The 17,309-nt window shown below is 40.8% G+C and overlaps 1 protein-coding gene across 1 annotated transcript in view; it reads right to left on the bottom strand.

Annotated features, from left to right (window-relative positions):
• The window catches only part of ZNF106 (zinc finger protein 106), a 45,121-nt gene that overhangs the window by 8,938 nt on the left and 18,874 nt on the right, over positions 1 to 17,309 (bottom strand). Inside the window, exons 6-17 of the mRNA XM_018569503.1 lie at positions 16,809 to 16,878; positions 15,652 to 15,806; positions 14,274 to 14,334; positions 13,852 to 14,178; positions 11,977 to 12,622; positions 9,512 to 9,555; positions 9,283 to 9,422; positions 8,145 to 8,279; positions 5,781 to 5,897; positions 2,024 to 2,215; positions 834 to 896; positions 462 to 581 (exon numbers count right to left, since the gene is read on the bottom strand). Of these exons, the coding sequence (XP_018425005.1) occupies positions 462 to 581; positions 834 to 896; positions 2,024 to 2,215; positions 5,781 to 5,897; positions 8,145 to 8,279; positions 9,283 to 9,422; positions 9,512 to 9,555; positions 11,977 to 12,622; positions 13,852 to 14,178; positions 14,274 to 14,334; positions 15,652 to 15,806; positions 16,809 to 16,878 (2,070 nt within the window). The remainder of the gene's footprint in view (positions 1 to 461; positions 582 to 833; positions 897 to 2,023; positions 2,216 to 5,780; positions 5,898 to 8,144; positions 8,280 to 9,282; positions 9,423 to 9,511; positions 9,556 to 11,976; positions 12,623 to 13,851; positions 14,179 to 14,273; positions 14,335 to 15,651; positions 15,807 to 16,808; positions 16,879 to 17,309) is intronic.

Below are 17,309 nucleotides of genomic sequence, written 5' to 3'. Positions count from 1 at the left end.
CACTCTCCGTTCTGCCCTAACATTGACTAGTCGCTGACAGCCACAATTCGCACGTTCAGACCCAGATTTTCGGCTGACAGTCCAGTCTTTAAACACTTTAACAGCAGCAGCTCTTGAACATTTAACGAATTCTGCTGTTTTGCTGATACTTGCTCCATGGCCCCGAGCGCCAACAATCATCCCACGTTGAAAGGCTGTTAAATCGCGTTGTTTACCCATATCTTCAGAAAAAAATAACTTCTACTGTCGTGGTAAACAACCTGCTTCCCTATTTATATTGGTCTGGCCCTCTAGCAAGTTCAGCGCAAAATTATAGCTAATTTGCCTACAAACGTCAGGTGGTCATAATAATCTGGACGGACACACACACACTTTTCATGCTGTATGGCACCCTGTGCCAGTGTAAATGAGACCTAATAGTCATGGTTGTTATTTGTGAGCCAAAACAAACAATATCTTACCTGCAGTTCATAGACACGAACAAATTTGTCCAAACAAGCTGTCACCATAACTTGCCCCAGGATATTAACTACTGTAACAGCATGATTGTGACCTTTGTAGATGCGTACCAGCTCCCCTGTCTACAAGAAAAACAAAAGGATGATGAAGATAAACAGAACTTCACATGATAGATTATTTTTAAAAAGCCTAACATTTTTATGTGCAGAGGAACCCTTCAGATTGTTTTGACTCCACAGCAATGCTTAACTGAGTAAACAAAGCATGTGGAAAAGTGAGTCCACAAGTGCAATGAAGGAAACGGGGGATTTATTCATGAAGACTCGTTAGGCATTGAGAACACCTTGATGACATAAATAACTTTGCATACTTACATGGATGTTGTGTGCATGGACAGATTGGTCGCTTGATCCACTGAACACCAGATCGTTGACAACCTGTAAGATACAAGATGAAGCTTATGTACTCACAGCCATGCAATACAGGTTGAAATCAAAACAGTTGCTGTACTGTGCAGAAAAAAAAATACGAAGACGTCAGGGACCTTACTGCAGGGCCAAACAAACCATGCTGCAGAAAACATGTATGTGCGCCCTAAGCCCTCTTTGAATGCCTGTGATTGAGCTGCCATTAGTCAGTGTAAATTACAGGCAAAATGTACAGAGTTAGAGCGGCTCTGTGGCTTGTGATTGCTGTGATGACCAAGCATGCGTGATCACAAAATGTAAAACACTGCTTGTGTTTACATTTGAGAGCCCTTCCCTTTCTCTCGCAACAGAGGGGGAAAAGGAGGACTTAAGAAAAGTATTGTTGGAAGGGGTGTAGGAAGCAGCAGATTCAAGGTGGGGGAGGTCGGGTTATTTATTTGATTGTGGGATTTTATTTTTTTAACCCTTTCACCCCCTTCTGAGCTGTACATCTCATCTCCATTCTGTTTCTAGTGTACTGTATAGAACACCTTTACCTTTCACATTAAGCCCCTCATCTTTATCGTCCCTCTGTATGTGACTTGTGCATTAAACCCTTCACCTCCTCCCTCTGTGTATGATCTGTATATTAATGATGCGCTGTATCAAGTGCACCATTGCCAAGCTTCAAATTTTAACCACCTCAATACCAGCATGTTTCTTTATTACTAAAAAATTGTGGCAAAGACTTTCATCACCTTGCGATATCTACTTTCCAAATGGGGTCATTTGGGGGTTGTTTGTACTGTTCTGGCATTTTTGTTTGATACGTTTTATAAAAGAGAGAATAAGGGAAAGGTTTTTTTCAACAATGTTTGGTCTTTCTTTTATATAGTAAAAACAACAGTGTTAATTAAATACCACTAAAAGAAAAAACTCAAAAATAAATAATGTATTTGGGTCTAGTTTTGCATGATCCAGTAATTGTCAGTCAAGTTATCACAGCACCAAAAACTCGCCTGGTAATGGAAGGGTATATACAGGTTGGTACTTCAGTGGTTAATGCAATTAAGTTGGCTGTTTTCCAAATCCATCAAATAATACTTTAATGCTTTTCTGTGATTTGTACAAAACATTTAATCGTTTGTTTTTTTCACCTTCATACAGAGGACAGTTTTTGAATGTCCCTCTAGAGTGCGCAGCAAAAGGCCATTACGGGCATCTCGAACACTGATGGTGCAATCGTAAGACCCAACTAGGAGAAGTTTTCGAGCGCCTTCTTGTGCTGTTGCCATGCAGCTTACTGCCCGGGGCCCATGACACTCAAACATATCCATCTGTGCATTGCTCTAATAATAAAAAAAAAGAAGAATTACATATTAAATTAGATCATAAAAGATGCATCATTCTGTAGTGTATTTTAGACTTAAACTTGAACTAGTAACTTCTAGTAACTTCATTCAGTTTCTGTTTTTAGGATAAAAATTCCCTTTAATCCTTTCGCTGCCACCAGTTTACGGCGGAACACAACTGTTTCCAACTGGCCACATCAGTAAGCCTTAAGTGGGTGGCTTTCACCCTACTGCTATAAGCTTTAGCGACCATGAATTTATATCAGAACGGTTCCCCCAAAGGCCGCCTTTAAAATAATACGGTAGTTGTCATCAACGACTGAAAAGCCCCCCCAACAGTAAAAAAATAAATACAAAAATTAAAACACACACACACAGTATACACATGCAACAGTGTGCACCATATTGTGGTGTACGCCATGCACATGCGCAACATTGTTAGAACACATCACAGTGCTTAATTTTTTCTTTTACAAATAACATTAATTTAACTGTGGCAGTGCGTGGCAAAGTGTTGTGACGCATTGCCCTGCGTTGATACGCTGTGTTGAGATTACATGTACGCTGTATCATTTTATCACTACACACACGAATACAGTGCACAAATGTTTAACATAAGTCACGTATTTATAGTTTTGCGTTATTTTTTTTAACGTTTCGCAAAAAATGTGCACTTTAAAATCTACAAATATGTATTAGCTCAATACAGTTTTATCCTTTACATTTAGTCAAAAAAATATTTTTTTTGTGCAGATACTGATTTTAGTGTGCTTCCATCAATTTAATATTGATTTGATAAACATTTGCGCAATTATCGCAGGACCTACAAAATTAGTAGCACCATCTTTTTATTCTACCGGGCCAGAGCTTTCAGAAAATATATGATTTGGGGGGTCTTTTACAAACACTAGCAAGGCAGCACTCAGAAAATCAAAACAATGGGAAAAATTGCAAAAATGGTGTGGCCAGCTGAAGGGCTAGGCAGCGAAAGGGTTAAAGGAGGAGTAATGATCACTAGGACTGTTGATAATTGAATGCTTTGAACTGAGCTGCAGCTGATGAAACACTCAGATTAGACAGAAAATACCCCAAATTGGAGTGATGCAATGACTGTGATAATCACAATGTTTTTGAGCTACTAAAGCTGCACATACACCTTACAACCATCGCACGACTTTCATTCAGGTCATTAAAACTTCGTACGACCTGCCAATCTTGGACAGGCAGATCGTACTTGCGATCCCGCTGAGGGGAGGGCTTGCCGATGATTGCAATGCTGAACAGGCAGTGTGCACTTGCGTAAACCGTCCCATGCGGCTTTCGTCTTGTGATCGCGCTACCAACCCGCCGAAATTCGTACGACTTTCGGCTGGTTTTCTAGCATGCTCGTAAGAGGAAAGTCGTGTGATCGTACAGTAAATGCGGTCGCACGCTGCCCATACACCTGCCGATTATCGTACGATCAATGGATCACCCACTATTACCTTACGATAATCGTCAGGTGTATGGGCACCTTAAGAATCGGTTATAGGAGATTGTTACTGTACAGGGAGATTTTCCAACGTGCTGGAATATTTCCTAGAATGCAGGAATCACCCCTCCCTGTCTCATATGGAATAGTGAAGAATTGTTATCATCATGTACACTACTGCCACAGACAAATAACTTGCAAAACCCTGCACTAAAAAAAACAAAAAAAAAACAGCTTCAAGACAGGCAGATATTTTAACGATCTTTGTTCTCGGGGAGCCCATCCATGGCAATTGCTTGCAAGTCTTTCAAAAACTTTCCAAAAACTAAATTCCAATAGTTTTAATTAGGGATTCACCGATACCAAGTACCGTACTCGGTACTAGTACATGTGCAGATACTTTGAGCTCCAAGACTAGACTAGAGAAAAATTCAAAAAGTTAGGAGGCAGTTGTCATTTGTAAGAAGCACACAGAGCTCCTGGGATTTGTACATCTCGGTTTTATTGTATGATTTTGTTTTTATAAATATAAACTGATGCACCGATACCATTTTTGCAAATACAAGTACTGATACTTGCCCAAGTACTTAGAAGTACTGATACATTTTTGTTTATTGTCATGTGACAATTTTTCTAAAACAATACAGAGTAATGATTTCAGGACAGTGGTGGAGCCCCAGAGCTACGTCCCAGCTGCAACACTGGTAGTTCTCATGAAAATGCAAAGTATCGGCATTGGTACTCGAAAAGTATCGGTGCATCCCTAGTTTTAATGCATGAAACTAAATCAGCTTTTTTTCAGCTGAATGAAGACCAGATGAGTGTACTCTGACAGCTATTAATAAACAAGCATGGGTGGATTCTACCACTGGACATTTACTGTAAACATAACAAGGTTACTTCAGTTTTAATAAAAGTAAAAGACCCAAGTAAAATCCCTCCCCAGAGTTCTCAAGCTGTATTGACGTATCACTGTCTCTGTCTTGCAGCAAATGTGGGAGACAGGTTGCTAGGAAAGTCCTGGCATGGTCAGGTCGCAGAGCTATCACCATGACCGAATGTGTGTTTATCTATAGAGCAATACCTTACTAGGACTTCTGAGTAGCTTCAACTGCAAAGATATCAATGTGTGTGCCTTAAATGGGCTGAATTAAAAAAATATCTCCTCGGTATTTCAGAGCTTCAACCACTGGCGGAATCTTCAGGATCTAACAATCTTCTGGGTGTGTTGGATGTCTATGTCCCCCACTCCAGCACTGTGGCTTTACCCACCGGCTGCAAGGACACACTAGTGTAAAAGTAGCATTCTGCAAGTGGAACTACAGCTCACCACAGGGGATGAAGCACCGGACACACCAGAAAGTGTGTTGGAAGCTGAAGATTCTGGATTTGAGGAACTAGCAGCAGGACACATAACATAAATACTTGTCTTTTGCATTGTGGTGTTTTTTTAATTTTTGTATTCAGTGGGTCTATTTAAAGGCTAAATTCACCTTTTAGACCTTGTTTCATGTTACACCCATATTTAGGGTGTAACAAGAAACATGGTCACATGACGGGATCCTCCATACTGCTATGTTATACTACATGCAACAGAGACTACCTATGACTCTTCTGACCTCAGTTAATGAAGCAATATGTTAGGGTCCCCACACACCTTACGATTATCGTACGATAATCGCGGGAAATCCCGCGATCGTACGATGATCGTAAGGTGTGTGGAAGCCATGCGACCTCTACCGCTGTAAGGTCGCACGACTTTAAACTTACGGACATGTTCGAAAACCCGCCGAGCATCGTACGATGTTCGGCGGGTTTGTGGCATGTCCGTGCGATAACAGCCGTAATGGCTGGTGTGCGCAAGCGCACACTGCCCGTTCAGCATTGCGGTCATCAGAAGGCCGCCCCTCAGGAGGCGTGGCTTGCGATCATCGCAGGTACGATCTGCCTATGCAACATAGGCAGATCGTGCGTTTTTTTAAGTACCTTACAACCATCGCAAGACAAAAGTCTTGCGATGGTTGTAAGGTGTGTGACCAGCCTTACACACCCAAAGGATCCAACTCAAAATCTACACAACAGTGCACATACCTTGGTGGAGAAAGTGACCACTGTTCCATTAGCAAGACCTGCATATAGGTTTTTCCATCGTGTGTGCAGGCACAAGACTCGTTCTCCAAGATCTAAGGTGTCAATGCACTCCTTGGTCTACAAAGACATGAGGGTAAAGAAGGTAAAAAGAGAACGATTCCAAAACACATTATACTTTTTTTTTATACTTCCTTGATACCATGAAATAGTATTCGCAAAACAGGGAGAAAAGAGAATCTGCTAAGACTGTTGCTAAAAAAAAAAACAAAAAAAAAAAACCCGACAAATTGTGAAGGGAGTAGAGCTGCAACAACTATTCGAATTAGTCGATTAAAATCGACGATGGAAAACACTGTCAACGTTTTCCATCGCCGATCATTCGGCTACCAATTAAATTGCCTGTTCGCCGCTCCACCGCACACGCCGGTTAAGCCGCGCACGCTGAGGACATGCCTCTGCTCCTCTCCTCCCTGTGAGCTTCCTGACCCGCCGCTGCACGCCGACAATCAAGGGCCCACGATTCAAAGTAAGTCACTCAGCAACGACATTCTAAACCTTTTTAATGTTTCCGGTTTAAAAAAAAAAAAAAGCAGCACACTGCAGAACACCAGCAGCTATAGAGGAACAACAAATGCCAGTAATAATACATTAAAGAGCCTATATAATGCTGGGGTTTGTTGTTCCTCTAAAGCTGCTGGTATTCTGCATTGCACTGTATAATGTACTATTGCTGCGATTTGTTGTATTACTCCATAGCTGCTGGTATTCTGCACTGCGCCGCTGTATAATGTACTATATTGCACACCACACTTTTTTTTACTTCCACCGCTCCAAGCTTGCTCCTGTGATGGACTACAATCTCAATACAAATTAGTAGTCCATCACTGGAGCCTTTTGTTTTTTTTTATCCGAATAACCGATTAATCCAACTTAATAATCGGCTAACTAATCGATCGGCGTACCAACAGTGTAAGGAGGCCATGTTATGCCTTCCCTTTGTGGGAGACCCTATTTTCCGATCTAAAGATTAACACCACAAGTGGACCAGTCATGGGTACATCAATTTTGCAGTAAATTTTATTTTAAAAGTTGTTTAGGGGTTTTCTGGAGGTAAGAACAATTTTTTCCAACATTATAAGCACTTTTTTTTTTAATGTAAAGAATTTCCAACCTGTCACTGTGGAGGTGGTAGAGAAAGCTAAAAACAACTGACAGATAACTCCTAGACTATCTTTGGCTGGGCACACACCTTGCAACCATCGCAAGACTTTTGTCTTGCGATGGTTGTAAGGTACTTAAAAAAACGTACGATCTGCCTATGTTGCATAGGCAGATCGTACTTGCCATGATCGCAAGCCACGCCCCCTGAGGGGCGGGCTTTCTGATTACCGCAATGCCGAACGGGCAGTCTGCGCTTGCGCACACCGGCCCGTCTGGCTTTTATCTAACGAACATGCTACAGACCCGCCGAACATCGTACGATGCTCGGCGGGTTTTGAAACATGTCCGTAAGTTTAAAGACGTGCAACCTTACAGTGGTAGAGGTCGCACGGCTTCCACACACCTTGCGATAATCATACGATCGCGGGATTTCCCGCGATTATCGTACGATTATCGTAAGGTGTGTGGGGACCTTTACTCAGAAATAAAATCTGCCAAACTATGCAGAGTCCTAGTGACTGGGTAGGGTCGGCTTGACATCTGATAATGCCCAGCTTTAAACATTTACAATATTACTTTGGGGTGTGGCTGGCATGGCAATATGCACAGATCTGCTTTCTGAGTCTCCCGCCAGCCATCCTTTACAAACCATCCTTAATCTGCGCAATCCTTTTTTTTGCCTGCATCCTTTATACAGCAAGTATCCTTACTACCTGCTCCTAGTGCAACCTTGTAGTTGAAGAAACAGGGAAGGGCACTGCTCTATCCAATATGGTGCCGGCTCACTGCCTCCCAGAACTGGGAATGACAGAGGCCACGATTCAGTAGCTCGAGTGGAGAAATTTGTCAGAACGTCAGCGAAAGAGTGCCTGACCCGTGTTACAGAAAGTCCCACATCACAGACTGCGGAAGTGGAGACTAAGATGGTGCAGAATGAGAAACAGGACAGTATAACTTTACATAGGAACACAGCATATACAGATTTTAGTGCCTTTTATATACAGATATTTGAAGCATTTACATTCCTTCTTCTAACTGTGAGTATATCTGTAAAAAATAAATCAAGGCAACTGGACTTGCTGTATTTTTCTTGAATGCAGTAAGTCCAGTTGCCTTGATTTATTTTTTACAGATATACCATGACCTGGATGAATGAAAACCTTTACAGACACTCCCAATAGTATTAGAAAGTAACATACATACCTTAACATTAAAGCATCGGACTGTGTGGTCACTAGAGCCAGTATACAGTACTATGTTCCCCCCTCGCCTGTGTGTCACAAGGAGACAGTTTACTTTTGATGTGTGTCCTTCAAAAATTGCCTTACATTTTCGGGTCTAAAATAAAAAAAATATGAACAATGATTTACTATTATTTTTTTTTTATATCTGTCAGCCATACAAAAGTATTATGATAAGGACAGAATCAAGACAAAACAACTCCCTCCAATGGCTGTATGAATGCGGTCTTAACCCAATCCCATCATGCGGTTTTCACATATAAAGTTTGGAGCAGGAAATAAGGTTGCTCTGGACAACTATCTCTGTCACATGACCAGTGTCTCCTTTCCTGATCGCATATAAGCAATTTTTCAGAGTTACTAAGGAAAACGTTGGTTGTACGGGTTTAGTACGGCAACCCGCGAATGCGACAGTGCCGTCCGTCCGTTTTTCTACTACGGGCGGACGGCAACTGGTTAAACAAGTAACCTGGTGTTCTGATGATGAACTACACTCTCAAAATTTATACCGATGGTGTCATCTGTTATTTCAGCACCTGTTTCCTGATGTTACTATTGTTGTAAGGAAGTGGACCTGAAAGTTCATTTGTCTTTCCTCAAATCATGGAGTATCAAATATAGACTTTGTCCCCTTCAAAAAACTGCAGCCTGAATTTTTATATGGCATGTAAAATACAGACTACAGTGTGCAGTATTGCTGCGGTATAGAGCGGAAAAAGGATAGCAATGTCCGCTTTGCATAATAAATGGGCCCATAGGAGAAGCTTCAATCAATATTTACTTCTACTTTACCTGAATTCCTTCCCTATGCATTTACTAAAACTGTTACTGTGTGTAATCTATGGAGAGCTGAGGGTTTGTTAGCCTTTAGGACTTGCAGATATCAGGAATATTCAAACTTTTCAGCAACTGCCGGCTAGTGGAAGAAAATGGTGGAAAAAAAAAACTCCGCAAAGTACAGTATCCCAAAGCAACCAATCACAATGATTTACTCCTTATTAGATACACCTACAGGATTTTTAAAAAATTGTATTTAGTATATAGGTTACAAATGTGTACTAAACGCTCTAAGATCTAGTTGTTTTTTTAAGAAAACGTACCACCAGATTGTATGCCCGCACTTTCTTGTCAGCTGAACAGGTGTAGAGGACTCCACGGTAAACCTGTATGGCATTAACCGAAGCCTGGTGTCCTTCAAAGTGGCCTTCTGTAGGTTCTTCATCTTCCCCAGATGATACCTCTGCCAAATACATTGAGCAGTAGTAATGAAGACAGGATTTGCAGCAGTCAAAAATTAACTTTGATATAAAGCAGCTATAATACACTTACCAGAAGAATTCTTTGTCCCTGGGGTAGGCGCTCTCTGCTCAATGCTAGAAAGGGAAAGAGAATAATTATGAAAGTAAATGACAAGTTGTTGATTTCAGTTTTCTATTTTTAATAACACATTATCTGCTTTTTATGTAAAGAAATGCAGCATGCAATTTAGGTGTATAAACATCTTAAAACAATGCATACATAGAATTCCAAAGCAGACAGGCTTTACAAATTGATTCCTGGTCACACAAAGTGTTCATACCATATGGGAATATGGGCAGCTTTACCTAGAGCGAGGACGATCCTGCTGTATGGGGTGATTTAATGCAGTTTGAAGTCCAGCTGTCCTTCCCCCTCATCTCTCCCAACTGAAACTCCGTAACTCAGTACGAGCTCATCCTGGGAGAGAATGTGAAGAAGCCTGAGATTTGCAGTTGTGATTGAGTGATCACAATTGCAATGCTTTCCAGGCTTGAATGCAAATATGAAAAAAAGCGCATAATTTTTTTATATATTATTAATTATGCATTTCTTTAATTTATGCAAAAGGTGATGCAAAAAGTGAACTTATCCTTTAAGGTATGGACAGGTCTGCATCATTAGTTCTACTGAATGTGTACCACTAATGGGTGCAAATGACTTACATGTAAAATAAAAGTCAGTTCTAACCCCTTATAAAAGGTCAGATCCAGATCTGGAGGGATGTATTGTGTATATTGAGCAATTTTAGTCGGTATGTACGTTTGGTTTTAATTTTTGTGTTTCTGAATAGAATAAAACAAAACTAAACCTTAGAACGTAGTTCATCATGGGAGCAAACTTCAAGTGGTAGCGAATTTATAATACACACAGGGACCCATGGGAAACAAAGTAGCTCTCCAGCAGGCAGGACAGTGTCAGCTGAGTGATACACAAATAAGCTACATTTTTGTTAGGAGTTTTGTTTGCTAAGGCCTGGTTCACACCTGTACGTTTTGTAGCGCGTTCAACACTCTACAAAACGCTCAAACATGAAAATCCCATTGTTTTCTATGGGTATGGTTCACACCTTGCCGTATCTCAGCACGTCTGAACGCGCTACAAAACGGCCTACGCCTGAAAAGGTACATGAGCTTCTTTGCGTTTTTGTCGCGCATTTCCATTGGGATACAGCCAAGTAGCCCTTGGAAACGCGCGTTTGTCGTGCGGTTTTTTACCGTGAATCGCGGTAAAAACGTGCGTTACGAAACGCGCATATTTGATAAGCCTAGGTGTGAACCCAGCCTTAGGGTGCTTAATTTTTTAAGATTTAACTCCCGAATTTAGTGTCACTTTAAATAAACAAATTAGATTGTTACTCAGGCTTTAATGGTAACATCTATTTAAGTGGAATTAGAATGTTGTTGGATATTCAACCCTTAAATGGTAGACACCACTTCAGGCATCCCAGTTTTAAAGAAAAACGCTGAGCATAATTATTCTAAACCCATGCAGTGGAGCTACCCCCGCACTGCAAAGGTTAAGTGCTCATTTTGGGACGAAAAAGAACAAGCATATACTCACCCCATCCTCGCAGATGGCTGGCTGACTGGTCCATGGAGCCGCTCTGCTCCTCCACTCCAGCATTAGAATATCCCTCGACATCCTATACACTGGGACGCCGAAAGGGAATAAAGGCTTCAGCGACCGTTATAACAGCCAGCCGGCCTCAAGGTTCAGGTGAGTACATCTTTGTTATTTTTGTCCCTACATGAAAACAAGCACTAAGGCCTGGTTCACACCTGAACGTTTTGTAGCGCGTTCAACGCTCGACGAACGCTCTACAAAACGCTCAAACACGAAAATCTCATTGTTTTCAATGGGTCTGGTTCACACCTTGCCGTATTTCAGCCCATCCCTAACGCGCTACAAAACGGCCCACGCCTGAAAAGGTACATGTACTACTTTGGGCCGTTTTTGTTGCGCGTTTCCATTGGGATATAGCCAAGTAGCCCTCGGAGACGCGCGTTTGTCGTGCGATTTTTTTACCGCGAATCGCGGTAAAAAACCGCGCGACAGACGAACATATGCAATACGCCTAGGTGTGAACCAGGACTAATACCTTGCAGTGCCGGGGTAGCACCACTGAAAGGGTTGAGAATATATATGCCTGGAGTTCTTCAAGTATCATGATGTACACCAAAACCCAGTTTCTCCTATCAAAGAAGAAAGAGTACACAGTTCCCCTACTAGATCAGACTTATGGCTCTCTAATTAGTAAAGCATATGCTCCCCACTGATTGGAGAGCCACTCTGCAGGACACAGGCTTTTTTTTTTTTAATGCATTTAGCCAATATAAACTGAAAGTTCAATTGGGCTTTAAGGATTTAAAATATTTATTGAACATTTTTAGCTGGTCACACAGCTAGCCAATATCCTTGTGTTAAAGCTTTGTAAACTCAGACTTTACATTTTTAAACATTCTGCAGACTGCATTAGCTTCACATCCAGTGCTCACCTTGTCAAAATATTCTCTGGGTACCTTGTGCCGAGTTCACTGGTGGAGGTTACTTCATCATTCTTTTCTAACTTGCCCGGTTGTGGACAGTTTGCAAGATCAGTTTTGGACGGACTGTCTGGTTTTTCATCATTGGAATCTATCTCCACCACTTCAAAGCAAGGTTTTGGTAATTCCATCATTTCTATGCTGGAATCGCTGTCATTGTCATCTTTGTTTATTTTGGAATCCTGTGACATAGCATCCATCTCTAGCGGAGTAGAAGTGCTGACTGTAGCTTCCTTTGAAAGTTTTCTACACTTGACTTTTCTAACAGGCTTGCTGACGTCCTGTTCAGTGTCACTGTTTTCAGGCACATGTGCAGCACGTAACGTCTTCTTTTTTCGCAGTTTCTTCTTTTTCTTGCCTGCCTTGGAATTTGCTGAAATCAAGGTTGAATCTATGAGCTCTGAAGGGGCTACTGGACAGTCGGTGCCTTTTGGAGACATACTGAAGGGAAGAGATCGGCCTTGAAGTGGACCAGGCACAGAAGTAGGTGGATTTTCAGGGATGTCCACTTCCTGCGTTTGTGAAAAAACTGGAGTTGGTGATAAATCAGGAGGTGGCGATGTTGCAGTTGATACATACTGCTTTTCATTAGATGCTTCTGTGTTAACAAGAAACTTGCTTGCAAGCTCAGAAAGAGACATGGAGGTTGTAATAACTGGATACACTGGTGTATTTTGACTGTCTACACGTAGACAAAAAAATTATGCATTAAAATAGTACATTTGTAAAGACCATACACAGTATATTAGAGTTTCACTGTTCATTCTACTTATGTGAAATGACATCTACTTCACATTGCAGTGGATGCTGCCCTACAATATACTTATGAACAGTTCAATATTTCTACTAATGAAAGCTGAACACACAAACATCCATACACTCATACAGACCATTACTGTACCCTGGTACTCAGTGCTTAGCCTTAATGCATCCCAAAATAAAGCAGAGGAATGCTTTGACTGCTGTTTTTCAAAATAGCTAACTTTAGGCACATCTGCATAGCACAGCATTGTGCATTACATATGTGCACTTCACATTGCCTGCTTCTGGATTCTGAAGCAAGCGGCATCCCAGTGATAAAAAAAGTGCAGGGAGGAAAGTTTGGTTTTATGACTTGTGAAATGCAGATAACCGAACTCTGCTTCCAACCCAAACGTTTTCTCTGCAGTGTTATCCCGAGCCCCACACTGTGACCTGCATTTTAATAATGACTCATAATATGCAGATGTAGTGTGAACTAAACACTGCGGTGTCCTGCGTGGAGCAGATAGCAGCATCCTATCCCATTTTAAATAGGTTACCTGGTTAAGTCTGTAAAGGTTCTCATTCATCCAGGTCATGGTATATCTGTAAAAAAATAAGTCAGGGCAACTGGACTTGCTGTATTTTTCTTGAAGATATATCACTGGTCATCCAGCTTTCTCAATTCAGAATGACTTGTACAAAAAATTGGAGTCTAGGAGGTATTATTCACCTACCCAGAGAGGTGTTAAAACAGCATTGTATGTGGCAGAAAATAGATGTCACATTTCAAAACTAACTGGTTTGCAGATTTATCTGACTGCAAGTCAGTGCAAGAAGAGTGAAGATTACCTACTTCAAAAAGGGAGTATCACTTATTTGCGACTTTACTTGTGATTTTTTTTACTTGTATTTGCACTTTGGGAATATTTTGCAAGAATGTGCTCAGCTTGACTACTTGAAAATCTTTTCTAGTATGTTTCCTAGCCAGACGGTAATTTTGTAAAAAAAAACACTTCTGTGACAAGAATACATGATATGCCATCAGAATAAAAGCAAAATAAGTTATATTACAAATCAATATACCATTAGTTTCTGGTGGTGCAGCTGCTTGTAACCATGGTAGCGGTGGTGTGGAAAGGTTTTCCTCTGCTCCAGGTGACACTGGTTCTTGTTTAACTGCTACAGGTGAATAAGGTGTTGCAGTTGTAGCAGGGGCAGGAAGGATGGCTGCTGGTGTAAAAGTGGGGACTGGAGCTGGTAAGAGAGAGCTGTCTGGGGTCTGGGTAGGAAGATAAGGTGGAGCCTCCAACTGCAAAGGAAGCACATTACTGGAACTGACAGCTGATGGCTGTGGACCTGTAGCTATACTGGATCCTCCCTCTTCTGCCTCAGTGGCTGAGCCAAAGGTTCCTATTCACAAATTAAAAAGAGTAGGGAGATATTATACTCTTTGATATCATCAACAGTACAATACACACAGTTTCGTTTTTGCCATAATTCCATACCTTGAAGTCCCTGAAGAATCTGAATTCTCTGTGTCCTCAAGGTACCCATTTCGACTGTGATCTGTATGAAGAGGGAGATTTGAAAAATGATTATAAAATCAGCAATATTAACCAATTTAAAAAGGAATTATGTTCATTTGTTCCGGCATTAAAAGCAAACTATAAGGTTTGCCAGTTTTAGCACGGCAAGGCATATCCCAGACAGCCAAAAGCCCTACAAAATTGTAGCTAGAGCCTTTCCTGAATTGAAAGGAACCCAGGATCGATGTCACTGTTTGCTGGAAAAAGACTACATCTTGGGAATCCACATCATTTTGTCCTCAAAGTCCAGAAACAAACCACATCCCCATAATAGAGAATCCTTGCTGGCCATACACATAGGTAATTTAAACCACTTCAAAATGCAAAAAGAACAAAAAACACATCAAAGAATTCTGCCACCAACAGTTTATCTGGTAGGGCTGCTGGTAGGCTGCCTTGATTGGTTCAAACCCTTGCCAAAGCTGGTCAAAATTGCTAGAGACGTGCACATGTGTCGCCAGAAGGATTCTGGAGATTTCCACAAGCCACGTTTCCTACTTATTCCCAATTAGTTTCCTTGTTTTGAGTGGCCGTATGAGCCTGTTATGAAAAACAAATAAATAAAGCTACTATAGTGCAGTCAAATTTTCATGTCAGTTTTTGGTAAGTTGGTCACTAGAAACCATTTTGTATTACAAAAAAAAAAATCAATCTGTGGATAAAAAATAAATAAAAAAAAAAACCACAAAATACCACCAATAGATCGAGTATAGCCCAACTCCAGCCAACATTCTTCTCAGGGTTTTGTGAACTATGTCCCCATTGGGGACATTTACCCTTTACTTCCAGCTGGGACAGGAAATTATGAGAAATCTCTCCAGTGGGAACAGTATTAGGAAGTGTAGCAAAATCACTATTAAATTCTTCACAGTATTTACAAATTCCCAAGTCTATCTAAAGCAAACATAAAAATATTTTGGCTGGAGTACAGCTTTAAAACTGCCTTGATCCACTTACATTTTTAGGTCAAAAACAGGAGGAAAGTGGCTGAAATTTTTAAATATTTTGCCCATATGTATCACCAAAATGAACTCCTGCTGGTCCACCATGTCAGCACTTGAAACAAAAGAGTAAACAGAGAAGGCAGGACACAGCATGTCATTGCATCTTTTTTGCCTGTTTATTCCTAGCTAGTCAGTTATGTCTTCATATAATCTATACATATAATTGAAAGTATAAAATGTATGTATGCATGTATGTATCATCCGTAGCAAAATGCCTAATTAAGCTATAAGTAGAATTATCAACCTACTTGCCAGTAGACTTCAATATTGTCCCAAAGAGACCAATGTTTTACCTGTTGTTTCAGAATCATTAAGCGTTGGACTTCTAAATAAGCTGCCTGTAGAGCAGTGCGGGCCTGGTTAAGGTTGTTATCAACACCCTGAAGTGAGTTGTTTAGCTCTTCTTCCTTTAGGGAGATGTTTAACAACTGATCCACTTGGGAGCGCTCTGTAGAAGCACAAATTACAATATTCATTTTTAAATTCACTTGCAGTCATAAAAATATACATATATATCTATATATATAATGAAAGGTAGTTATTGAGGCTTATAAGCAGATACAGCACAGAAGGCAGAGGTCGGCAACTCCTCAATTGCAGGTATGCGACATGTAGATTGCGACCAATCCCGTTGTGCCACCAGCTCCTGACCCTGCTACGCCACCTCTCAGACCTCAGTTTAGAGCAGCAATTTAAATACAGAACTAAGGGAAGTCCCAGGCTCCTCCTCAGCTCTGATGTGTCCCATGACACATCAGAGGGGAAACCTGGGAGAACCTTACTCACTCTGCCGGGCAGCACCAACTCTGAACTCTGCATTACATGATCCTGACCCCTGAACTCTACATTACATACTACTGACCCCTGCATTCCCTGAACCTTCCTTACATCTCCTTAAAACCCAATATAACATTTAGGGATGCACCAATATAATTTTTCCATATTGAGTACAAGTACCGATACTTTTACTCAAGCACTCAGCGATACCAGTTACCGATACCTTTTTTTTGCGTCATGTGACAGTTTTTACTGTTTTAACAATAAAGACTAATGATTTTAGAACAGTGGTGGAGCACCAGGGCCCAGTCACAGCTGCAACCACTGCGACACTGGTAGTTTTGCCACAGACTCCAAGCTGTGGAGGGACTACAAATGTCAGCATTATATAGCAATGCAGAATACCACCAGCTATTGAGGACTACAAATCCCAGCCGTACTTATACAGCAAGGCAGAATAATATGAAACAAAATTTTCTGCGTTGCTCACAAGGGCTGGGTGGGACTCCCCCTGTATAATTTAAAACTAATACATTTAAAATTATACAACTAAAAAGTATTTGTACACTGGCCCCTAAACATAAAAGCAAACATACTAACAATATGGTTTATATAAAATAGGTGTCTCTAATGACATAAAAAAAAAAAAAAGATTCCTGCTAATAAAGCTCACCTTTTTTCCCTCGAATTTTCCTTCTCTTGGAGTCTCTTTGCAAGATTGAGGTTTCAGGACAGGAACCATCCTTCCCAAATGGAAAATCAAATAAAAGTGAGATGAGAAATATTGTATGTATAAACAAAACAATTGGTTTTATATGGTAATGGTAAAACTCACCAATGACAAAATACATTCATTGTTACGTCTGTCTGATCAGGCATTCCTAGCACGCTCTCCTGCAACAGCTGCCATCATGGAATAAAGTTACTTTAGGAAGGGAGTGGAACAGCCTGCAGCAGTGCTGGCATATTATAGTTCCATGATGGGAAGAATTTACACTGCAATACCAACCTGCAGATTTTTTACAGAACAGAGGTCTCAATTTTGTCAGTGTGTGCACCCCAAATGCATGTATTGATAAGCTAAATCAAAAAGTCAGTCCTTAATTTACCTGAAAAGTAGATCTAGGACAAAAGGAGCTACAGATCCACTTTCTAGTGTGATCTATATCATCTA

This window comes from Nanorana parkeri, unplaced genomic scaffold (assembly GCF_000935625.1).
Source record: "Nanorana parkeri isolate BGI_ZX_2015 unplaced genomic scaffold, ASM93562v1 scaffold1344, whole genome shotgun sequence".
NCBI lineage: Eukaryota > Metazoa > Chordata > Amphibia > Anura > Dicroglossidae > Nanorana > Nanorana parkeri.
Note: the sequence above shows the minus strand (reverse complement) of the source record. Positions and strands in the feature narration are given on the sequence as shown.